At 45.1% G+C, this 25,501-nt stretch overlaps 1 protein-coding gene across 1 annotated transcript in view; it reads left to right on the top strand.

Annotated features, from left to right (window-relative positions):
* ENTHD1 (ENTH domain containing 1) overlaps window positions 1-24,807 on the top strand; it is a 44,437-nt gene extending 19,630 nt beyond the window's left edge. The window contains exon 2 of the mRNA XM_085600072.1: window positions 23,745-24,807. Within this exon, the coding sequence (XP_085456198.1) occupies window positions 23,745-23,998 (254 nt within the window). The 3' untranslated portion in view covers window positions 23,999-24,807. The remainder of the gene's footprint in view (window positions 1-23,744) is intronic.
* Window positions 24,808-25,501: the final 694 nt, after the last annotated feature.

Below are 25,501 nucleotides of genomic sequence, written 5' to 3' on the forward strand. Positions count from 1 at the left end.
CACACGTGAAATGGATGCGACGGTGAAGAGATCACTGCTGCTTCATTTTGGAGGAACGGACCTGTCTGAGCAGGTCTAAAACCTGCCCAACACTGGTGATGATGTGGACTTCCATGCAGCTGTGGCGACCTTAGACAGACATCCTGACCCAGGCGCGCAACACCCATTGGGCTCACAGGACTTCAGTCCCCCCCCCCCCGTCATGTGTGTCAGCCCGGGCTAGCCGACCGTCTAATTGCAGCCGCACCCGTGTGCTTCACAGGTCTTTAAAAGGCCATTTACTTGTTGATGAGGCTTTTGTTGTGTTTTCACCCTTTCATAGAGGCACTCTGCCTATGGCTGGAAGAATTAGCCCCCCACCAAAAAAAATCTTTTTCAGCCCCTTCCCCGGACTATTAGCGGTTTAAGCTGCGACAGGCCAGGCAGGATGAATAGGAAACCGTTGATGTATTCTGCACGCGCCTCAGGAAGCTGTCAAGCACATGCTTCAAAGCTGACCAGCCCAATGTGATCTGGGCGCAGCTGATACTAGGCTGCAATTCGGCAGTCCTACTGTGGGTTATCCTGCGACAACTAGGTATCACAGATTCGATTCTGATGTTGGCAAGTTCGCATGAGCTGAGCTGGCAAACAGTTGTGAAGGTGACATGGAGGTGGCCATGTTGAACGGGACGGCCTTCCCCAAATGCGGCGAGCACTGTGAAAGTGGAGGAGGAACAAGTGGACGCTATCCAGAGACGACCTGCTTTCCCGCGGACACCCAGCACTCTGCTGCAACTGGAGAGCAGTTGTGGGAACTGTGGCCTCAGGCACTGGACGTCCATGGGGCACGCCGGCTCTCACTACGTTCGGCTGAACCACTTTGCAAAAGTGTGCTGGAGGGAAGCAAGAGGAGTGAGGACATCAAGCAGGGACAAGCTGGGAGGGGCCCTGCGGCAGCCGTGTATCAATGAAAAGAAGCATGAAGATGAACCCCCAAGAAGCAATCCAAGAGGATGACAACAAGTTCTTTCTCACCTCCTTTAAGGGCAATAAAGGAAACCAAAATGCCCACTGCCCATGTGCACCGTGGAGATCGCAAATACATTTGTATGGGCCCCTGATTGACATGGGGGCATCAGTCAACCTCACAGACACCACCCAGCTTGACAAGATAGTGGCATGTCCCAAGAATCTACTCATATGGGGGCATGGAGCCGTTGGCACTGGTAGGAATGATGGAAGTGGTAGTGGTGAGCGAAAGCAGATCGACGAAGATTAATTTCCATGTAACCAAGAACAACACTGGTACCCTCCTGGACTGCCACACAGCGGAGGACCCGAGACTGGTGTTCTTCACCCGGCAGATCCATAAGTCACATGCTGCGGCTATTATGCAAGCGTTTTCCCAGCTACTCAAAGGGCTTTTAGCAAGGTGCGGCGACACAGAGACGAAATAGTGAGGCCCACAGAGGTCGGACACAGGAGGGTGTCTATACACTTGAGGCCATTAGGGGAAGATCATCTACGGAGTTTGGAACAGCAAAGGGTGATCGAAAAGGTCACCGACCCGCACCATGGGTTTCGCCCCTTGTTATAGCACCCAAACCCAAGCAAATCAGGGCAATTAGGCTTTGTGTGGACATGTTGCTCCCAAACAAGGGTCTTTGGTGAGAACAACATATCACTCCAACCATGGACGACATTGTGGCAGACCTCAATGGCACACAATGTTTCTCTTCCAGGGGATCCTCATCAATAATCATTAGCACTGGACCCAGCAGCACTTCTTAAAGATATATATATATATTATCAATTGAATAAAACTCCCTCTGTACCTAATATTTGACAAGCTGATAAAGCGTCTGTTGAGACCTTACAAGCAAATGATGTCCCGATGCTTCAAACGTTTCTTCACCTCTCTGATACTGAACCTGAAATTGGTGGTAGTATGCCCACTCAAGCTCAAGTGCTCAATATGGGCATCATTACCAATCAACCAGCTCCTAGCCCATTTCGCCCCCCGTCCACTTTTCAACCTCTTATGCAAAAAGATGCTGTTGACATTTTTAGCGAGAGAATAATTGAAGAATTGAAACAATTGGATCGTCACGTCAATTCCAAAACAAGAATTCATAATTTCAAGAGTGCCCAATATTACACCCTAATGAACAAATTGAAGCAAAAATATGATATCATAATTAATAAGTCTGACAAAGGCGGCAATGTTGTACTCTGGCATAAAGATCAATACCTTGCAGAAGCAAAGCGTCATCTGAGTGACATTTCATGCTACAGAAAATCTTCACGACAAGAGATGCGACTAGTTCAAGAAAAAATAACTAAAGAGTCTACTACAATGGAAACGACAAAGCCTTTTAACTAAGGATAAACTTAATTACTTAAAAGTGGACTTTCCAGTGATTCCCATTCTATACTTTTTGCCAAAGGTTCATAAAAAAACAGATCCTGTTCCTGGTATGCCTATAATATCGGCCCAAAAAAGTCTACTTGAAAAGATTTCCAAATATGTGGACTATTTTCTTCAACCCTTTGTTCTAGCCCTTCCTTCCTTTGTTAAAGATACTCCAGATTTTCTGAACAAAATCAAGAATATAATGTGGCAGTCAGATTATTTACTAGTTGTTATGGATATTGAATCGCTTTACACTAGTATTAATCACTCAGATGGTTTAGCAGCGGTGAAACATTTCCTTTAAAAAACGGATATTGGTATGCGCAATCATAATGCAATGCTGCTAATAATGATTGAACTCTGCCTGTATATTAACTTCTTTTTGTTTGGCACAGAGGTATATCAGCAGTTGAGAGGCGGGGCTATGGGGGCATGTTTCTCCCCCAGCTACTCATGTTTACATGTGGGCTGGTGGGAGGAACATGTCCTAATGGCCAATTACCATACTGTATGGACTGATAATGTGATGTATTTCCGGCGCTATATTGACGACATCTGTATGATTTGGAAGGGCGACAGACAGAGTGTGCAAGATTTTGTTGATTCCATTAATATTAATGATTTGAATCTCAAATTCACTGCAACAATTAATGATGCCAAAGTGGAATTCCTTGACATGTCTCTTTATGTCAGTAAGGGCAAATTACATACTAGATCACATCGGAAGGTTACCGCAGGGAATTCCATTCTACATGCGGATAGTGCCCATCCTCACCACACTATTCGGAGTATTCCATACGGCGAATTCCTTCGGATTCGCCGTATTTGTAGTGAGGAATTAGAATGTCAGACATGCCAATCAGAAGCCTTTGTTCGTTTCATCGATCGAGGTTATTCAAGAGAAGTCTTGAATTCAGCACTTACTAAAGCTAATTTGTTAACTAGGGTTGATTTTTTAACTGTAAGAAAAGCACAATTGACATCCTCTTTCCAACAGAATCTCGAGACGGATTAAACTAACATCAGATTTGTTACCACGTACAGTCAGCAAGAAAAACAGATACGCAATATGATTTATACTCAGTGGCCTATTGTACTAACCGACATGACACTTAAATCTATTTTGCCAGAATTTCCAGCGATCACCTTTAGAAGGGCACCCTCTATGAGGGATGCCCTTGTTAAATCAAGTCCTGAAGTCATTCCTAAAACAACTTGGTTGACTAAAAAAGGCTTTTATAAATGCAACTCATGTCGAGCGTGTACTTCCGCAACTAATAGCACTGATTATACTACGGCATTTGACAATAAAAGAGTTCCTATTCGGGCTTATCTAACTTGCCGTACAGAATTTGCGATCTACAAATTACGCTGCACTTGTGGTCTTGAGTACATCGGAAGCACTAAGCTCCCTGTACATAAGCGTATCTTACAGCATGTTAGGGCAATCGTCAATTCGGACCCTAATTATCCGGTAGTGAGGCATTTTAAAATGGTCCATAACAACAAACTTAAGGATCTTGAGTATACTGTCTTAAGGGTTGTCCCCATTTTCGTGAGGGGAGGTAATCATGAAAAAACCCTCCGTCAATTGGAGACTCATTTTATCTTGTCCCTAGACACTAAGATGCCTAATGGCCTCAACAACAGCGAGGATTTACACAATTTCCTCTAATACATGCTGTCTGAGTTTCCTTGTTGGATCTGCGCTCTGTTGTCTTCTGTTTTGGAAGAGATTAAAATATGTCTTTAACATTATAGTCTTTTATGATATGATGTAATATCTAATTGGTGCTTTTTTGATGTTTTTATCTTTGAATCTATTCTATTCAAGTTTGTATAATTCATTACATTCTATTCATGATATGACTTACTAAGTGTCTCTCTTGGCATAGTTGTTCAGGCTTGAACAAATTTTGCCAACTGCCTCGTATAATTATCATTTTAATATGTTTTTTACTTTTTGCACATTGCACTTTATCACTCTCTTGACTTATAGGTATTTTATGCTTACTGATAGACCTGACAGTCTTTTTCTTAGTTCATTCTGTTTGTCGCTGCTACCATGACCAATTTTTGCACATTAGATCAAGATTGGAATTTACCATTATTTAAACCGTGCTCTATTTTGCACTAGTGTATATAGCATATTAATTCATATATTGGTATATAGATTTTGATTATGATAAGTATTCCCTTCTTTGCTGCTATTTCCAAATGCTATCTGTGTCACCTGTACGCATGTGATTAAGCCGATGTCTCGTAATGCCCATTTGCACATTGTTTTAGAATTTTGATATTTTAATAGGAATTTTCCTTGATGTCATCATTATTCTATCTTATGTGCTTGTGCCATATATTTTACTCTAGCAGCTATTTGTCATTGCTCATTGAGATAAGACCTATGTCCTAGGGACTATTAACACTTGTAAATGATTCAGTGGTGGATATATAACTATCATACTTTGCACTCACATTTTTGCACTTGCACTTTATGTAATGTTCATTGTTGTTTTTCCACTGCTTATTTTTACCAATGGCATGTGCCTTGAGGTCTTTCTTCGTTTATGAGCATCTGCATTATGGTTGGGACATTTTTGATATAGTGCTAGGTATCTATATGCTGATTATTATTTGTGCAGCATGACTATCTGAATATGCATAATATTAATATCGCAGTTTTTTGCAAACATCTGGGGTTCATTTTCTATGAGATGGGAACTTATGTGATGACAAAATTTGTATTCATGACATTCAGTCTATCTACAAATATGGTTAGATATTATGCTGTTTTTGTATTTCTATGACAAGGTTTTTAACATATTTATTGTATTTAAATGCTCTAATGTGTTTGCAGCGAAAAAGTATTTGAGTTTACATGATTCTAAACAGAGTTTAAACTTGATTTTGATGTATATATTTATATATTTTCTTTTCTAGTTATAAGTACTGTCGGTAGTTTCATGGCAATTTACCATGTGTTCTGAAGTCTGTTGTCTAGTTCTATGCACATAGTAGTTTTTGTCTAAAGGAATTAGTACATGTGCTACAATTTAACTATGGTTGTCCCTTAGCGCGTCATGGCGGACACTATGTCTGATGAACATGCTGGATTTATTTCATGCCGAATAAGCTTTCCTTTGCACTGAATCCGGATTCCTGTTGGTTCCTGATCGCTTGAGCATATTGAAGAGGTCCTTGCCAGACTTTCCCCGCCTGTGCTTGCCTTGCAAGTGGCGGGGCTGGATCAGTTTTCTGCAAGAGGAGTGACAGGGTGTTTGGCGGAGTGTATGGATACTGACTGGGGAATTGAAGGTGTGAAAGACAAGTGTGTAGGTGGCTAGATGACTGCATGCATAGTGGATAGGTGTTTGAAGCAGTCCATGTGCTAAGGCCTGACTCAGTGCATGAGTACTTGAGTACTGACTGAATGATTACAGTACTGCAAGGAGAGTGCCTGGGTGAATTTATAAGTGTTTGGCTTTTGGTGCAGTGAATGGATTAGTACATGGTGCTGAATGGGTCACTAGAGGAGTGCAAGAGGAGTGACAGGGTGTTTCCTGGAAGTGTATGGATACTGACTGGGGAATTGAAGGTGTGAAAGCTCAGTGTGTATGTGGTTAGAGGACTGCATGCATAGTGGATAGGCGTGTGAAGCAGTCCATGTGCTAAGGCCTGGCTCGCTGCATGAATACTTTGGTATTGACTGAATGATTACAGTACTGTAAGGAGAGTGCCTGGGTGAATTTTTAAGTGTTTGGCTTTTGGCACAGTGAATGGATTAGTGCATGGTGCTGAATGGGTCACTGGAGGAGTGCAAGAGGAGTGACAGGGTGTTTCCTGGAAGTGTATGGATACTGACTGGGGATTTGAAGGTGTGAAAGACAAGTGTGTAGGTGGTTAGAGGACTACATGCATAGTTGATAGGCGTTTGAAGCAGTCCATGTGCTAAGGCCTGGCTCAGTGCATGAGTACTTGGGTACTGACTGAATGATTAGAGTACTGCAAGGAGAATGCCTGGGTGAATTTATGAGTGTTTGCCTTTTGGCGCAGTGAATAGATTAGTAAATGGTGCTGAATGGGTCACTGGAGGAGTGCAAGAGGAGTGACAGGGAGTTTGCTGGAAGTGTATGGATACTGACTGGGGAATTGAAGGTGTGAAAGACAAGTGTGTAGGTGGTTAGAGGACTGCATGCTTAGTGGATAGGCGTTTGAAGCAGTCGATGTGCTAAGGCCTGGCTCGCTGCATGAGTACATGGATACTCACTGAATGATTAGAGTACTGCAAGGAGAGTGCCTGGGTGAATTTATAAGTGTTTGGCTTTTGGCACAGTGAATGGATTAGTACATGGTGCTGAATGGGTCACTGGAGGAGTGCAAGGGGAGTGACACGATGTTTGCTGGAGTGTATGTATACTGACTGGGGAATTGAAGGCGTGAAAGACAAGTGTGTATGTGGTTAGAGGACTGCATGCATAGTGGATAGGCGTTTGAAGCAGTACATGTGCTAAAGCCTGGCTCGCTGCATGAGTACATGGATACTGACTGAATGATTAGAGTACTGCAAGGAGAGTGCCTGGGTGAATTTATAAGTGTTTGGGTTTTGGCGCAGTGAATGGATTAGTACATGGTGCTGAATGGGTCACTAGAGGAGTGCAAGAGGAGTGACAGGGAGTTTGCTGGAAGTGTATGGATACTGACTGGGGAATTGAAGGTGTGAAAGACAAGTGTGTAGGTGGTTAGAGGACTGCATGCATAGTGGATAGGCGTTTGAAGCAGTCCATGTGCTAAGGCCTGGCTCAGTGCATGAGTACTTGGGTATTGACTGAATGATTAGAGTTCTGCAAGGAGAGTGCCTGGGTGAATTTATAAGTGTTTGGCTTTTGGCGCAGTGAATGGATTAGTACATGGTGCTGAATGGGTCACTAGAGGAATGCAAGAGGAGTGACAGGGTGTTTCCTGGAAGTGTATGGATACTGACTAGGGAATTGAAGGTGTGAAAGACAAGTGTGTAGTGGTTAGAGGACTACATGCATAGTGGATAGGGGTTTGAAGCAGTCCATGTGCTAAGGCCTGGCTCGCTGCATAAGTACTTGGATACTGACTGAATGATTAGAGTGCTGCAAGGAGAGTGCCTGGGTGAATTTATAATTGTTTTGGTTTTTGCGCAGTGAATGGATTAGTACATGGTGCTGAATGGGTCACTAGAGGAGTGCAAGAGGAGTGACAGGGTGTTTGCTTGAAATGTATGGATACTGACTGGGGAATTGAAGGTGTGAAAGACAAGTGTGTAGGTGGTTAGAGGACTGCATGCATGGTGGATAGGCGTTTGAAGCAGTCCATGTGCTAAGGCCTGGCTCGCTGCATGAGTACTTGGATACTGACTGAATGATTAGAGTACTGCAAGGAGAGAGCCTGGGTGAATTTATAAGTGGTTGGGTTTTGGCGCAGTGAATGGATTAGTACATGGTACTGAATGGGTCACTAGAGGAGTGCAAGGGGAGTGACAGTGTGTTTGGCAGAGTGTATGGATACTGACTGGGGAATTGAAGGTGTGAAAGACAAGTGTGTAGGTGGTTAGAGGACTGCATGCATAGTGGATAGGCGTTTGAAGCAGTCCATGTGCTAAGGCCTGGCTCAGTGCATGAGTACTTGGGTACTGACTGAATGATTAGAGTACTGCAAGGAGAGTGCCTGGGTGAATTTATAAGTGGTTGGGTTTTGGTGCAGTTTTTACAATTTTTACAGATGGGTACTGGTGGTAACTGACTCTGACTAACCAGTCCTAGAGCCAGTGCTATGCTAAAAGACACTTAGAATACAGTAAAAACACCTACATACATAGGGAATCACTATGCGTTGGGGTACCCCTGTTATTAGAATGACCTCCTCTGTAAGCCCCTAGTACATAATAGGGCAGGGGGATTAAAACTACCTCTTAAAACGCGCCACAGTGCACGTTTGCACACTGGTGAGGGGGGGGGGCTGAGCTGACGTGTGCAAACATGCCCTGTGGGCGTTTTAATTTGGGGGATAAAGTCTAAAGTCCCCTTGAATCCTGAGTGTCCCTGGAAGCACCTGGTGAAAGAGAATCATTTCCCCATCTTAAAACCCGCCACAGGGCGTGTTTTCACACGTCACCTCAGCCCATCTGTGAGAAAGTGCCATCTTTCTTGCATAGTATGCCCCCGCTTTTTGCTGAATTGCTGATGTGCTTTGACTGAGTGTGCCCTGGGCTCCTGCCAATCAGGTGCCCAGGGCCTGTGTTCCTTCCCTAAAACTGTATTGAAGCTGAAACCCAATTGGCATCTCTGGCCACATGTCAGCCCCTGGTAAATGGTACCCTAGGTACCCAGGGCATTGTGACCAGAGAAGACCCCTAAGGGCTGCAGCACTTATTGTGCCACCCTTAGGGGCCCTGCACCCTGACACCCACACACTGCCTTTGCAGACTGAGTGTCCTGGTGCAAAACTAAATAGAGTCGACATGACACACATCCCTGTGTGCCATGCCCACAATCCCACTGCCCTGGCATACATCAGTCACCCTTCTAGCTGGGTGCCCTATGCCAGTGGTGTGGGCACAGGTGCATGAGCCCTGTGCCCCTACAGTACCCAGGGCCATTCATGGGCACAGTAAGTGCAGTGATGCCATTAAGAGTATATGGTGCTGGGAGGTTGTCATTGCGAACTCCACAGCACCATAATGGCTACACTGAAGACAGACAAGTTTGATATAAAACTTCTCAGCACATTAAACTCACACTGATGCCAGTGTGGGATTTAATGTAAAATGCACTACAGAGGGCATCTTAGAGATGCCCCCTGAAACCTAACCTACAATCCACGTCTTGTCTGAGAGGCTGCCTAGGCTGCCACACAGCAGACATGTTGCTGGACCCCTGGGTGGAGAGCCCCCCGCTCCCCTAGGCCTGCAACAATGCATTTCCTGGGCGAGGTGCTAGGTCTCCTCCCCCAGGATGGGCAGGAGGAAGCTTCAAAGGCATACCGCCTTAGTGAGCTTCTCCAGACCACTTGCTGCACTCAGCAACTGGCCCCCACCGGTTCTGACCCCCACTCTGGCGGGAAGACTGGCGATAAACCCTACGTGAGGAAAGGAGGTGTGCCAGCCTCTGCCAACTCCACCCCTCAGGTGGGAGAGGCGAGGTGAAGCACAACTCCGGGCCCCGGCCATCTTGAGGATGGGGAGCCCTGCCCAATCAGAGATAGGCTTCTGCCCCCCTCCCACAGGAGAGGAGCAGGATAGGGGGTGTACTCACCCCAGGACAGGGACCTATTGGTCCCTGCCCTTCTCCTACCTGTAACGCCCCTAAAGTTAGTATTTAGGGGCACCCTGAACCTTCCTTCCTCAGATCCCAATTTCAAAACAAGAAAGAAGACCAAGAAGAAGACCTGCCGTGCTGCTGCTAACAAGAGGATGACACCAACTGACTTGGCCCCAGCCCTACAGGCCTGTTGATTCTTGAACCTGCTCCTGCTAAATCCCGGCGTCTCCTGCGGACAGCAACTTCAAGAACCCCGGAGGACCTGCCTGCCTTGACCCTCTTAGAAACTGGGACTCCCACGAGCAGTGGCTCTGCTCAAACAGCAACACCCCTGGTGCCAGCCAGGAATCGCGAATCCAGCCCACTCTGCACCCGCCGAGCCTGGCCTGTGCCCAAGTGTACAAAGACCCTGAGGACATCCCCCCGGCGATTCTGACCTGGAATCCAGTGCCCAAGGACCCTCCTCGATGACCCAGACGACGCCTGCAGACTCAGAACCAGGGACCCCTCCAACCGCGACCATCAGAGGTTAAGATTTCCCAACGTCCAAAGACACCCTTGCACCCGGCGCCCCCCGGCTTCCTGTGCCCAACTCCAGGGTGCCTACCTACCCTCCAAGATCCCAACTTACCCCTCGAAGTGTTGGTCGCTCCAGAAGATCCACCGTCCCGAGCCTGCAGCCTTTGTTCCCTTTTAAAGATCTCCATTGAATAACATAGAGCGCCCGACGGCTCAAAAGCACCCTGCACCCAGCCGCCCAAGTGCCCTTGGCAGTGCAACCTTTGTCCTATCCTACTTCCCCATTTGCCCGGAGCAAGTGACCAGGAGCCCAGCTCCCACAGCCGCTTGGCCTGCTAGCCAGCAGCCACCAACCGAAGGGCCCTTGCCTCCCATTGGATAACATTGGGCCTAACTACCTCTGCACCCAGCTGCCCCGGTGCCGCTGAGGGTGTACCAACTGTACCTACCTGGCCCTGGGAGACCCCTGAGTCTATGCCCAGAACCTTAACTCTGCCAGTCGAGTACTTACCTAAAAGCCGATAACTCACTTTTCTTCCATAGGCTAACATTGACTGGTTTCACTTGGAAATTCTCCTAAGTGTGGAGTTTTGGAACTTTAAAATATTCCTCCAAAATCAGCCGAACTACGAATTCCGATTTACTCACCTGCTATCAGGAGAGACCTCAGTGCTGCATCTTTGAGCCCAGTACTGATCCTGAAAAGTAATTTTAACCGTACTTACCAGTAACTTGAATTTCCTTGAGTCTATGCCTAGAACCTTAACTCTGCCAGTCGAGTACTTACCTAAAAGCCGATAACTCACTTTTCTTCCATAGGCTAACATTGACTGGTTTCACTTGGAAATTCTCCTAAGTGTGAAGTTTTGGAACTTTAAAATATTTATCTAAAATCAGCCGAACTACGAATTCCGATTTACTCACCTGCTATCAGGAGAGACCTCAGTGCTGCATCTTTGAACCCAGTACTGATCCTGAAAAGTAATTTTAACCATACTTACCAGTAACTTGAATTTCCTTCCATAGGATATTATTGCCTGCTTTTTGCTGAAAAAGTTTCTAAGTGTCGATTTTTGAAACCTACAAATATTCTCTAAAACTCGTACCAACGATAAAAACGTCATTACTTGCTTGTTTTAGATAGAGGTCCCAGTGCTGAACCTAGGAGTCCAGCACTGTATTACAAAAGTAACGTGAACATACTTTACCTGCAAATTGAATTTCCTTCAAATGGATAACATTGGTAATTCCAACTGAAAAAGTTTCTAAGTGTCAACTTATAAAATAAAATAATATTCCTTAAAAATCACTACTGTAACCAAAACGCTTTTACTTAACTGTTTACAGCTCATGTCCCGGGACTGAATCTAGGATCCAGTCCTGTGGTTAGAAAAGTGATCTACAAAGTAACTAATTGCATTTAACCAGAAATTCCCATTGAGCTGCTCAATGTTGCATTGTGTTTGAAATTGTGTTGCCTATTGCAACAAACTGTAACTATTGCATTCAAAAAGTCTATTGCCTATTTGAAAAGTATTTAACTAAAGTAACTCATCCTGCGAAAGTATATTTTGATACCTTGTTGGTAAAACAACTATATCTTTTGATACAAAACAATTGGCCTAGAGTTCAGTTCTTGAGTGTGTGAGACCATTTGCTGACTGAATGTGTACAACAAATGCTTTACACTGTCCTCTGATACTGCCTTACTGCTCGGCCAAACTACCCCTATAGAGAGTAAGGTTATATCTAACTGTAACCTCTGCCAAACCTCTGGGGACTCTATACACACTGTACCTTACTTTGGTCCAGTATATATAGAGCCACTTTCCTACACCATCCCCTCCCTTCACCACTGTGTAAACGCGCCCTGTGTCCGTTTTAATTTGGGAGATTAAGTCCCCTTGAATCCTGAGTGTCCCTAGGGTCCAAGTAGCCCACTAGTTACCTCCAGTAAGCGCCACAGAGCTGCGTTGCAGAGAGGTGTTAAAAGGGGCACAGCCCGGGCCACCTCTCTGAAACACAGCGCAGTGGCACTTACTGGAAGCAACTGGTGGGCTAGTTAGCCCCCAGGGGCTCTCAGGATTGAAGGGGAATTATTTCCCCAACTTAAAACGTGCCACAGGGCGTGTTTTCACACGTCACCTCGGGCCCCATCCCCTCCCTTCACCACTGTGTAAACGCGCCCTGTGGCTATTTTAATTTGAGAGATTAAGTCCCCTTGAATCCTGAGGTTCCCTAGGGTCAAACTAGCCCACTAGGTACCTCCAGTAAGCGCCACAGAGCTGCGTTGCAGAGAGGTGTAAAAAGGGGCATGGCTTTGGCCACCTCTCTGAAACACAGCACAGTGGCGCTTACTGGAAGCACCTGGTAGGCTAGTTAGCCCCCAGGGTCCCTCAGGATTGAAGGGGAATTATTTCCCCAACTTAAAACGCACCACAGGGCGTGTTTTCACACGTCACCTCAGGCCCCATCCCCTCCCTTCACCACTGTGTAAACGCACGCTGTGGCCGTTTTAAGTTGGGAGATAAAGTCCCCTTGAATCCTGAGTGTCCCTTGGGTCCAACTAGCAAACTAGCCCACTAGGTACCTCCAGTAAGCGCCACAGAGCTGCGTTGCAGAGAGGTGTAAAAAGGGGCACGGCCTGAACCAACTCTCTGAAACACAGCGCAGTGGCACTTACTGGAAGCACCTGGTGGGCTAGTTGGCCCCGTGGGGCTCTCAGGATTGAAGGGGTATTATTTCCCCAACTTAAAACGCACCACAGGGCGTGTTTTCACATGTCACCTCAGGCCCCATCCCCTACCTTCACCACTGTGTAAACGCGCCCTGTGGCCGTTTTAAGTTGGGAGATTAAGTCCCCTTGAATCCTGAGGGTCCCTAGGGTCAAACTAGCCCACTAGGTACCTCCAGTAAGCGCCGTTGCCGAGAGGTGTAAAAAGGGGCACGGCCTGCACCACCTCTCTGCAACGCAGTGCAGTGTCACTTACTGGAAGCCCCTGGTGGGCTAGTTTTCCCCCAGGGGCCCTCAGGATTGAAGGGGAATTAATTCCCCAACTTAAAACACGCCACAGGGCGTGTTTGAACACGTCACCTCAGGCCCCGTCCCCTCCCTTCACCACTGTGTAAACGCGCTCTGTGTCGTTCTAAGTTGGGAAATTAAGTCCCCTTGAATCCTAAGGGTCCCTAGGGTCAAACTAGCCCACTAGGTACCTCCAGTAAGCACCACAGAGCTGTGTTGCAGAGAGATGTAAAAAGGGGCGTGGTCTCTGAACACCTGTCTGCAACGAGCTCCGTGGCGCATACTGGAGGTACCTGGTGGGCTAGTTGGCCCTCAGGGACCCTCAGTATTGAAAGAGAATTAATTTCCCAACTTACAACTCGCCACGGGGCGTGTTTGCATAATGGTGAAGGAAGGGGGCGTGGCCTGAGGTGACATGTCTGCAAACACACCCTGTGGCGCGTTTTAAGTTGGAGAATTAATTCCTCCTCAATCCTGAGGGTCCCTGGGGGCCATATATGTATGCTCATACAGATACATAGAGAAACTTTGTATCAGATCCATTCTGCCACTGGTCTGTCTCAGTGTCATTTAAACTGCTTCAATCTATGACAGTATGACATGCACTAATCATTCAGTTCACATCAGTAATTGGCTTTATTGCCTTATTAACTATGGCATTTTTTATCACAGGTGTACATTGACCTGAAAATAAGTCTGCTTAAGTATCAGGGCTGGTAGCTAGTACTTGGCTAGTCCTTTAGTTTTAATTCTTCTCCTTTTATAGTTCCCTATCAATTCCTTGCTTCTCCTCAGTTTGTTTTAATGTGTTTTGTAAGCTGATGCCACAGCTCTCAAAGCAGTGCTAACGGGTCACTTTCTTGATGACCATTTCTGATAGAGCCATCTAGCCGCAGATTCATTACCTTTGAAATATCCCCAGGTGCCAGACTGGATCCGGGAAATGTTTCTCAGCAGTACCTCTGTGGGTCGGTAGAGGGCGCAGAGCAACTCCTCAGCGACGCTGTCCACCAGATGTGCCATTGACAGAGTCCATATAAGCCCTCCCCTGATGCTCTGACATCAGTTTCTTCCTTTTCGAGCTTGCAACGTGGATCCAGAAAGCGGTGCCTCTGGCCATTTTTTGACCCATCTCGACATTTTGTCGACAAAACAGTGTGCTTTTTCTGGATGTCATCAGGTTCAAACCCTGTGGATCCTATGGACGGCAGATATTAGCCACAGACCCACAGAGTATTTGCATGTGGTGTCTTGGAAAACACATGAAGCCGAGGAGTGCGACTCCTGTCATCAACTGTGGCTGAAGGCGTTGCAGGAACGCTGCATAAACTCTAGGAAAACAAAAAAACAATGGTTCTGTTGGGAAACACGTAGACTTAGTTAACCCCTTCCCTGCTCATGACGGAACCACTCCGTCATGAGCCACGGTCGCGCTGTGCTCACGACGGAGTGGTTCCATCATGCTGCGGCCGTTGGCGGCCGCTCCGCCCATGCGGCGCCTTTTCCCCGCTTGTGCGGGCGTGTAACGTAAGTGGGCGGCGCCGTGACGGAACCACTCCATCATGAGCACAGCTCACCCGTGACTCATGACGGCGTGGTTCCGTCATGAGCACAGCGGCGCCGCGCTCACCGAAAAAACCCCCAGCGCCGCGGCGGAATTTGCGCCGCGGCGAAGGGGTTAAGTATGTACTTAATACAAATAATCAATGTGTCAGTAATCATTCAGTAAACAACAACGAAGCACACACATGAACCAAGAGATTCAGAAATTGAATTGAATTCGTTTTACTCTGTGATATGTATCAAAATATTCAGCAAAATATTTACAGGACTAACCAACCTTAGAACACATAAGACGTAAAACAATCAGTGACTGAGTGTGCTTATTGACATGGAATTGACCCAAAATTCACATATAACATATATATACAATAACAATACACAGTGATACACAAAAAGGTCCAAAATCAAGAGCATAGACCAAAGCAGGATATAATTTTCCTAGTTCTGATTGTGGAATTGTGTAGACAAATTGGACAAGTAACGTCGATGTTTCGACCCTATGTAGTAGTGCTGGATTGTGTGCATCTAGAGCAGGTCTTCATCAGGACAAAAAGTTGGGCTGGCGGCCTGGGATCAGATGATGGGTTTATTATCACTCCCTTCATGCTGTCTTTGGATCTCCGCCTCTCTGGTGCGCGCCTCTGCCCCAAGGAGGCCAGAGGAGCCTTAACTGGATCCACTCTAACAGGGTCTCCCACTGCGTCAGTGAGGCCCTCTGGAGCCATAGTCAGATCTGTGTCAGTTCCAGTACACAGCCATTCGTGGTTACCACCTGCAACGCCAGTACTTGACCAGCCAGCTCCAACGTTGACGATGCCAATTGGCGCTATTATATCTCTCCTCTCAGACACCAAGGCATCACCGCATCAACGCCAGGTGGCGTCAGGGGCGGTGTCAGTGAAGCGGTTCACCTAGGGCTACTTTTCTCCTTCAGAGGAGCTCCCTACGGATCCTCCTTCAGGAGACCAGTTTTTTAGTGGAGACGGGCATGATTGGGGCTTCTTCCACCCATGACTGGCACTACTCAGTCTTCTCTGGAAGTTAAGTGAATATCTGAACTGAATGAGGCTAGTGGCCTTGAGTCTTTCCCTTCCTATGGCTTGTTTTCTCCTCCCAGCTTCGCTTCTGAGGCTAGCTCTGCTTTCACTGAGCTTCTGAGGACGGTAGCTGTTGTCTTGGAGCTTCGGCTCCCTTCGGTGGACGTGGCCATTGACCCCTTAACCTCTTCTGTGCCCATGACGAGATGGTCTCGTCATGGAGCACAGTCGCGCTGTGCCCATGACGAGACTATCTCGTCATGACACCCACCCACTAGGGAATCGCCAGGCACAGGAGGGGGAAAAGGCCTGGCACCCAAAGGGTTAATTTGGGTGCTTCATCAGGACCAAACGCGAGCTGAGCCTATTCTCCCCTTAAGTGGAGCACTAGTTGAGATTTCTTTGGGCTCTTTGGCTAAGCCCGTTTCGGGGTGCCCAGTGGATCGGTCTACAGCTCGAAGACACCGTCCTGTCCCTGGAGACCCGGCCTGCCTCCTCCACGCAGCTTTGTGGTTCAGGCTGCTACAACCTCCCGTGAAATCAGTGCCCTTCCTAACGTCCATCCAGACAGGGAGTCTAGGGGGTCTCGATTCTTTTGATCAGATTTTTTTTCTGCCACCAGTTCCACTTTGCAGTCCCTTAATACCGCTTGTGTTCTGAGACGGTTTTCTCATGTGTTGTGGGATTCCGTCTGGCACCTTCTCCCCTACCTCCCGGATGAGACCCGAAACAATCTTACTCAGTTACTTCATGATGGCCGACAAGCAGCTAGATTGCTGATTCGATGTGGCATGGATACCACAGATTCTGCTGGGTGAGTCATGTCTCTTTCAGTGGCATTTTGTTGGCATCCCTGGATGCGCACCTCGGTTTATTGGAGTCTGTCCAATCCACCTAGGTAAACATGCCTTTCGTTGGTCAACATCTGTTGATGCTCATGCCGATACAGCTGTACACTGTTTTCTGGACAGTCAGGGTGGAGCAGAATCTTAAACCGTGTTTTGCTCTACTGTCTGCTCCTCTTCTTCCTCCTGTACTGAGCTTGTACAGGGTATGGTCTCCTTGATTTCTTCTGCATGTGAGCCGTTCTGGGGAGTACCCATTGGCTTTTCTTTCAAACTTCACCTTACATTGGCTTTTCTTTCAAACTTCACCAACAGGTGGCACCCAGTGAGGTGCTCCTGCCTCCTGCAGGTATTTTGTATTACTTCCTAAACTGTCCATGACATTTCCTCTTTATTTGGGACAAATATTGTTTTATGGCCCTATTGGGCTTCAACGCCTGTTGATGCAAGATGTACTTTTGCTTTTCTACCCAGGTTCCATTGGGGTATTTTGCTTACATTGAGTGGATGCACTGTTGCCTTGTCCCCTGCCCTATGGGATACTTCAGCTGTATACCTTACAGGCATTCTTTCATGTGTTTCAAACACCTTACTACCTCTTATAGGGGACTTTAGATTGTCTGCTTTGGTGAGATGGTGCAAGGCCTTTCTCCTTGCGCCCCCTTCCCCAGTTTTGTTCAGTGTATTATCCTCACTAGCCTGGGGAATTTTCCTTCCACTGTATCTGGTGCCCTTTCTCTCCTAGCGGGTACAAGAGAAGAGAGTATAGTTCTTAGCCTAGGGTACGTCTGATCTTGGCTTAGGCGGTATTTCATCTTTAGTCTTTTTTAGGCATTTGCGCTCCTTGTGCTAGCTCTTGCTATGAACGAGCAAGAAGGACTCTTACCTTTTCTGTTACTCTCAAGGTTCCCTGTGGAGATACCTTGTTCGCATCTTAGCATGGGTGGACTACTCTGCCGACTTTTTCTCTTTTATGCAGCCGCATGGACTGTTTTTAATCTGCTATTGCCATGCTCAAAGCTGTTGTTGCTTTTCATTTTTGGGAAATGTTTTTGTACTTGTTGGAAACATTTCCGATACCAACTCCAACATTTAGTTACTGAACTGGTTGTTCTTCAGATGTTGCCTTCTTCCTCTTATGTTTCTTTCTGAACATGTGCTCCTCGACCACACTCTTTTGGGTGTGGTTCGTAAGGTTTGGTGATCCTTTCGGATTCTTCTCTAGTGAGTTTCCTTCACCTCTCACGAGCATGGATAAGGTTTCAACTCCTTTGGGGTTTGTTATTCCTTGAACTAATGAGTATGGAAAATGATGATCTTGAGTGACGCCAGGATCCTCATTCATGAATGTCCACAGAATTGTTGACTGGGCACAGGTTGTCTCATCTAAGATGGAGATTTCTTTTTGCTTATGGATTTTTGTGCTCTCTCTCTCTCTCTCCCTTCTCTTCCTTTTGATGAGGCAGGGTTCTTTTTCCTCCATGGTAGGGGTATACTAAAGGTTTCCTGCTGTGCTTAGATTATACCTTCCGGGTCATGTCTCCTATTGAGACATTTCTTATATGGCCTCCACACTTGTTATGCTGTATGCACTGCCACTCCATCTCTTATTTCAGTTCGTTATAGTAATGTTTGGTTTGGATCTTCACTCATGGTGTTTGGTCTTTTACAACTATTTACTCTGCCTTTTATTCGCTGCTCCCGCCATGTACATTTTTCTGTCTGATATTATTTCTCAAGGATGGAGACTAGTTATCTGAATAGGCCTTCCCTGTGTTGGGCCTTGTTTAACTTGATCTTTTTACAGTCCAGATAGTGGTCTTCATTTCTCTATACTAGAGGGATTGTTTTTCACCTGCTATTTTCTTTTTCAGTTATCTCTCAGCCGCCTGATTGTAACCTTTCAGTCGGAAGTATTGTTTTATGTCCGACTGCTTTTATTTTTCTGGGGCGTGTGATATCTCCCACTCCCTCTACTCCTTTATACATTACCATGTGTCTGTCTGACAGCTCACCGTTTTTTCACATCCCCGGTCCATGACCTATATTTTAATCCTTTATCTGTACCCTTTTCGGAATTTCTTATTATACAGTGTATGTGTTGGTCTCTCTCTCTCTCTCTCTCTCTCTCTCTCTCTCTCTCTCTCTCTCTCTCTCTCTCTCTCTATATATATATATATATATATATATATATATATATATAGATATATAGATATATATATATATATTTTACATATATGAAAAATGTACTTACCCTGTAAGCATCTGTTCTTGGCATGTAGAGCTGTAGATTCACTACAACAACAACAACAACCACAGGAGACCGGGAAGGCAGGTGGGCTCATGTGAGTCTACAGCTCTACATGCCAAGAACAGATGCTTACTGGGTAAGTAACATTTTCGGTTCGAGGCATGTGAGCTGTAGATCACATGCTTTGCATAGACCATATAGCAGTAGACTCCCAAAGCGGTGGCTAACCTGTAGTGGTTGTTTGAAATAACGTTTTAAGTACTGCCTGGCCTACCTTTGCTTGTTGGCTCGCAAACACATCTACACAATAGTATTTGGTGAATGTGTATGGTGTAGACCATGTTGCTGCCTTATAGATGTCAGCTAGGGGAATATTTCCTAAGAAAGCCATAGTAGCCCCTATTTTGAGAGTGGGATGTGCTCTAGGGGGTATTATTAAAGTTTGTTTTGCTTTAGCATAACATGTTTGGATACATTTTACAATCCATCTTGCAATACCTGACTTAGATATGGGATTGCCTTTGTGTGGTGGAGAAAAAGCAACAAAGAGTTGCTTTGCTTTTCGAAATTCTTAAGTTCATTCAACATAATATAGTATAACTCGTCTAACATCAAGTGTGTAAAGCTTGCTCTGCTTCAGAATCAGGTTGACGAAATAACACAGGTAACTCAACTGATTGACATGAAAGGCTGAAACTATGTTAAGCAGAAATTTAGGATTGGTTCAAAGAACCACCCTATCTTTGTGAAGTTGAAAGAAAGGCTCTTGTATAGTTAATGCCTGAACTCTCCTTAGTGAGGTTATTGCTATGAGGAAAGCAATCTTCCATGAGAGGAATTGTAACTGACATTTGTACATTGGTTCAAAAGGTGAACCCATTAGCCTTGTAAGGACTATGTTAAGGTTCCACTCTGGTGCAGGGGGAACTCTTGGTGGGATCACCCTTTTTAACCCTTCTATGAAGGCTTTGATCACTGGTATTCTGAATAGAGATAGGTGTTGCCCATTTTGCAAGTATGCAGCTACTGCTGATATGTGTAACCGAATGAATGTATAAGCCAATCCAGATTGCTGTAAATGCAACAGGTAACACAATTATTTTTGTACAGAGGCATCAAGTGGATTGATGTTGTTGTTACAATAGATAACAAACCATTTCCATTTTGCTGCATAACATGCTCTAGAGGTAGGCTTTCTAGCCTCCTTGACAATATTCATACAGTCTGGTGGTAGTGGTAAATAACCAACCTACATGACTTCAGGAGCCAAATCGCTAGGTTGAGTTCTCTGGGATTTGGATGTCTGATTTCTCAATGGCTCTGAATGGGGAGACTGGGTGTGAGATGTAGCTTTTTATGTGGCACCACTGACAGTTCTAACAGGGTGGTGTACCAGGGTTGACGACCCCATGTGGGGGCTACTAACGTCAATGTAAGGGATGTTTGTTTGAGCTTCTGAACCAGTAATGGAATTAGTGGGAGAGGCGGAAAAAGCATAGGCAAATATCCCAGACCAATTCATCCATAGAGCATTGCCTTTGGATAGACGGTATGGGAACCTGGATGCAAAGTCTGGGCATTTTGCGTTGTGTACTGTAGCAAACAGATCTATCTGCAGAAATCCCTATTGTTGAAAGCAAGGAAGAACTTGGGGATGAAGTTCCCACTTGTGAACTTGTTGTCTGTGTCTGCTGAGCAGGTTGGCGATTTGATTGTTTACTCCTGGAAGGTGTTCCGCTAGGAGATACATTTTGTGATGAATTGCCCAATTCCAAATGCTTTGTCCAGGCACGACAGCTGGAGAGAGTGTGTTCCTCCCTGTTTCTGTAGATAATACATCGCTGTCATGTTTTCTGTGCAGACTAAGACAGTTTTGCCTGTAAGGTGAGTGTGGAAAGCTTTGAGTGCTAGGAACACTGCTAGAAGCTCCAGGTAGTTGATGTGGAGATGTTTGTGATTGTCTGACCACAGCCCTTGAACTGTGTGATGTTGGAGATGAGCACCCCAACCTGTCAAAGATACGTCTACTGTTTGTGCAGTCTGTAGAATCGGGTCTATGAAGGGCCGCCCTTTTGATAAGTTTTGAGGGTTCCACCACTGCAGAGAGTGATGAGTGCGGCCATCTACCAACACTAGATTGGTTAATTGACCCCGTGACTGATTCCACTGACGCGCTAGATATTCCCGCAGAGGAAGCCTATGAAGCCTTGCGTGAGGTACGAGTGCAATGCAGGATGTCATCATTCCCAGTACCAGTAGTTGCATAAAAACTCTGGCTGGTAATGTTTGATTGGGTTGAAATTGTATTATTGTAAGTCTGAATATTGCGAATCCTGGCTACAAAGTGTTTCCTTTGACCACGAGTGGTCCCTGCCCATAATTATTGTTATTGTTCTCACTGCTTTTCCTAAAGCATTGATTGGTGCTCCCTACATCGCTTGGTTGTATGGCAATGGGCTTTGGCTCAGTGGTATTAGCCGTTGTCCTTGGCCTTCAGCCACATCCACTAATGGTCTGGCTAGCATTGGAGGAGCTATGTAGTATTATGAAGTGTTCTTTTCAACACCTCTTTATTCTTGTATCATGGGTGTCTTCCCATGTTTTTTCATAGTTATGGACTTCAGTTCCATACAGGTTTACCACAATATTTCTTGTGAGGTGTCTTCTTTCCTCACCTACCTTCCTGACAGCTGGTCTCTCTTTTTCTCTCTCTCTCTCTCTTATAATGGTTATTCAGGGCTAGCTTTAGTACTGGTGGCGCCCTGTGCGACAATGTTTTTTGCGCCCCCCATGACCACCTTGCCACGGATTCCCTCACTACCACCATTTGACAATACCCCCCAAGTCTCCATAACCAATGTCTCTTAGATCCATTTAGTTTTATAGCGCCACTCATACCAGTTTAAGGTGTCAGAACACTTTATATCACACATACTTTGCACGGAGACAATCATAAGTGTGTGAATAAGTGTAAAGTGAATTTTAATTAAGACAAAGGCCAACAAGTGTAGGAGTCACATGTCATTCATACTTGTAGGCTGTATCATTTAAGAGTCCTTGGTCCGGAAAAGCACAAATTCTGAATTTAAAATGTAACACCGTTGTTAGGGGTTTTCTTTAATAATAAGAATTGATTTCTACCCAAATGAACTCTTTTAGCAATATTAGGATAAGGAAAGACTGAGCAAAAAAACATGTCGCTGTAATATATTCCTTGCAGTTTGCATGCAGCTCTTTGATGACAGTTAAGAGCTCACTGCTCTATATTAGGATTTTAACTTTTAAACTACAAGTAACAAATGGATTTTTCTGACAAAAGCGATAACCCATTGACCTATTTATAGTGTATGCACTTTGTAATCTGAATGGGACACGTTCTTTACAGCAGCCAAATTAACCTTGTGCACTATGATGAGTCAAAACTTCCTCTACCACACAAAGCTCCAGTCTCTCTCCAGGAAGAACATTAATCATCGGAGTTATTGTGACATTTTTATTGATGTTTGAAAATCGCTGGGACATGGAACGGGCATCTGGTGCTTTTAAACAATAAACATGGTGCTCGCACCCCAAGTCAGTGCCCGGAGCGGTGGCACGGATCGCACTGCCCTAGAGCCAGCCCTGATGGTATTTCTTGGGTATCTAATTCAAAGGTAAGGAATCCGCTGTTAGATGTCTCTATCAGATGGATAAGTTACTTACCTTCTCTAATGCCTTATCTGGTAGAGACAGGATCTAGCTTCAGATTCCTTACTGACATACCCATCCTCCCCACTATGCATGCTGGTTTTATCCTTGTCTACCAGATCCCTTTCTGAACACTCTGGTGCCTTTCATTGGTTTAAAAAAAAAAGAGAGAGAGAGAAAGAAAACAAACATTTTGCAAAAGGAAGAGTCTTTTTGGGCACACGGTTTCCATAAGCAGTTTCTATATGAGGCTCTGCATTTTTAGCGCGGGTATTAGTCACAGAAGAAACTGACGTCAGCACGTCGGGGAGGGCTTATATGGACACTGTCGACACCACATCCATTGGACAACATCGCTATGGAGTCGCTCGATGCCCTCCACCGATGTGCAGAGGCACTGCTGAGATAAAAATTCCAGATCCAGTCTGGCGCCTGGAGATAGTTGAAAGGTAAGGAATCTAAGGCTAGATCCGGTCTCTACCAGATAAGGTATTACCTAAGGTAAGTAACTTATTCTTCATCTACAGTGTGCCGCATCCCACGTAGCCCCCTCCTCCAAACTAGGAGACCATTATGGAAAGCTATCATCCATAGTGTATCATTGTTTTACCATTCCAAGTTGGCCAACACATTGGTTCAAAATGTTGCGACCATGCCGAAATTTTAAAACAACTATAGACTATTTGCATTATCACTGCAAGACGGACACCTGCTGTCATACTTAGTTTCATTATTGCAAGCATATGCCCACCAAGTTCAGACAGCATTATGTTTACTTTTTTCTTCTTGTATTATTTTAATTTATCATGCATGTTTTGTTGGGTTTGTGTGTGTTTTATTGTGGCTCTGTAGAGGATGGGTGCAAAAATGAGTCAGGTGGATGAATGGGTGCATAAGTCAAATGATGAATGGCAGAGAGCATGTCTGAGGAGTTATTTATTGCCTAAACGCATCAATGATACAAAAGGCACTTTTATCCATAAGCCAGACCTAATGCCATTGTCCATGCTTGTTAGTATGGTTGATAGTTGTCATGAAAGGTCAAAATTATAGAATTTCAAGTTTTGCTCAAGCTAATATTCAGCAGGGTACAACATTCCCTTTTTAAACAGGTTTGTTTGAATTCTTGAACCCAACAGGTTCCCATGTCCGAGAAAAAGCCAAGCAGGTCATGAAGCTACTGACTGACGAGGACCTACTGTCCACCCAGCGCAGGGATTCTCGCCGCACCAGGGTGCGAATGTCACCCTCCATGAGTTTCAGAAGCCTGTCGGCCAGACGTGGCGATCTCAAAGGCCATGAGACTGACCAGATTGCCACTGCCATCCGTGAGCATCACTACCCAACCACATATGTAGGGGAATCTCAGTTTGGAGTTTGCACATGCATATGAACGGGATTCTCCCATTTTGGGTTTGAATGTATTTGCCTTTTTAAGTCATGTAATCCAGGTTGTGTGTGTGTATACCTATGTCTCACATTTTGTGTGCTTTAGTTGTGCTCGTGTGTAATCAGTTCATATCAGCCTCTAGTTTTAAGCATATACGCCAATACACCTGATCCACGCGGGAGATTCCCGATTTTTAAGCCCAAAATGGCTTTATATTAGGTGCCTTCCGCCTCCAATCACGTCTGCTTCGATTTAAGTCAATCGGGAAAGTCAATTTCGCCGATTTGCTTTCAAATTGCCCCTCTTTAACAGCTTCAAAACGTTGCCTTGTATGGTTTTAAGAGTGAGTGATTTTTCTGAACGTGTAATTCACTGGAACTTGGAAGAGCACACATCACAAACAAAATTGACTCGAGTGGACTGGGAGCATGAGGTTATCAAGGACTTTAAGAAAGTTTGGGGGAGGGGTTCATTTTTTTAATTGCCCTATGGAGGGAGTCCGTAGATGAATGCTGAGGAAGCTAAGTTGTCTACAGCTTTCCTTTCCTATCGCAATGATGAGCTCACAGGCGTTGGCTTGGCAAACGAGAGATGCATTCCTGTAATTCTTAATGCACAGAGCACTGGCTCTGTAGAAGGCTGTAGACACGTTTTTCGTTTGTGGAGGATGTGTGATGGGTATTTCAACTGGTTTTTTTTCTGAAAAGTAACACGTGTTGTTGGCCTTGCTATGGCCAGTATAACAGAATGCAACTTCCTTTCTAATTTTGGAAGTTACATGTTTACCGCCAAAACTCATACATTTTAAAGTACAACAAATAGTCGAAGATGTGACTGGAACCATACAGTAGAGTGTTGATTAGTGGAAATGGCAGTTCTCTGGTTTAGGTTTTGTAAGTAGATTTGCGTGATTTGTTAAATAACTATACAACATTCATGTGTGGATCCAAACCACTTTGTTTTATCAATGAAGCTTTTCAAATCCTTTCCACATTATTACGCCCCATAACCTCCACACATCATTATGGACCAAACTTGGACTGTATTAAATTCATCCACATTGAATACCTCCCATGCTCCACTCCCCATGCTTGTGATCTGGGACACTTTTTTGATAGAGAAAAATGACTGTCCAGTAATAAAGAAAACTTTGAGAAAGCTAATGCAGCACAGTGGAAGTTGGTCCTACTTTTTATGTGTTTTCTTGCTGTGTTTATGATCTATGAACATAGGGCGATGCCTTTATCTTTTTTTCACCAGAATGTTCTTTCTGAAGTGCTTTCTTGCTTCACATATCAGGATTCGTCCTCAGCAACCCTGTAGGATAGTATCTGATATGTAAGGTCATAAAATACCTTTTTTTTTCCATCTCCTTTTGTTCAACCTCTTGAGCCCTCATTTTGAAATTCAATCTCATTTTAGGTCAGTGGCAAAGAGGTTTCTACAGCATTGGACTTTTCATAGGTTCAGATACAAGAATCATTTTCCATCGTGACCTTACAAACA

The sequence above is a fragment of the Triturus cristatus genome, chromosome 4_2 (assembly GCF_964204655.1).
Source record: "Triturus cristatus chromosome 4_2, aTriCri1.1, whole genome shotgun sequence".
Classification (NCBI taxonomy): domain Eukaryota; kingdom Metazoa; phylum Chordata; class Amphibia; order Caudata; family Salamandridae; genus Triturus; species Triturus cristatus.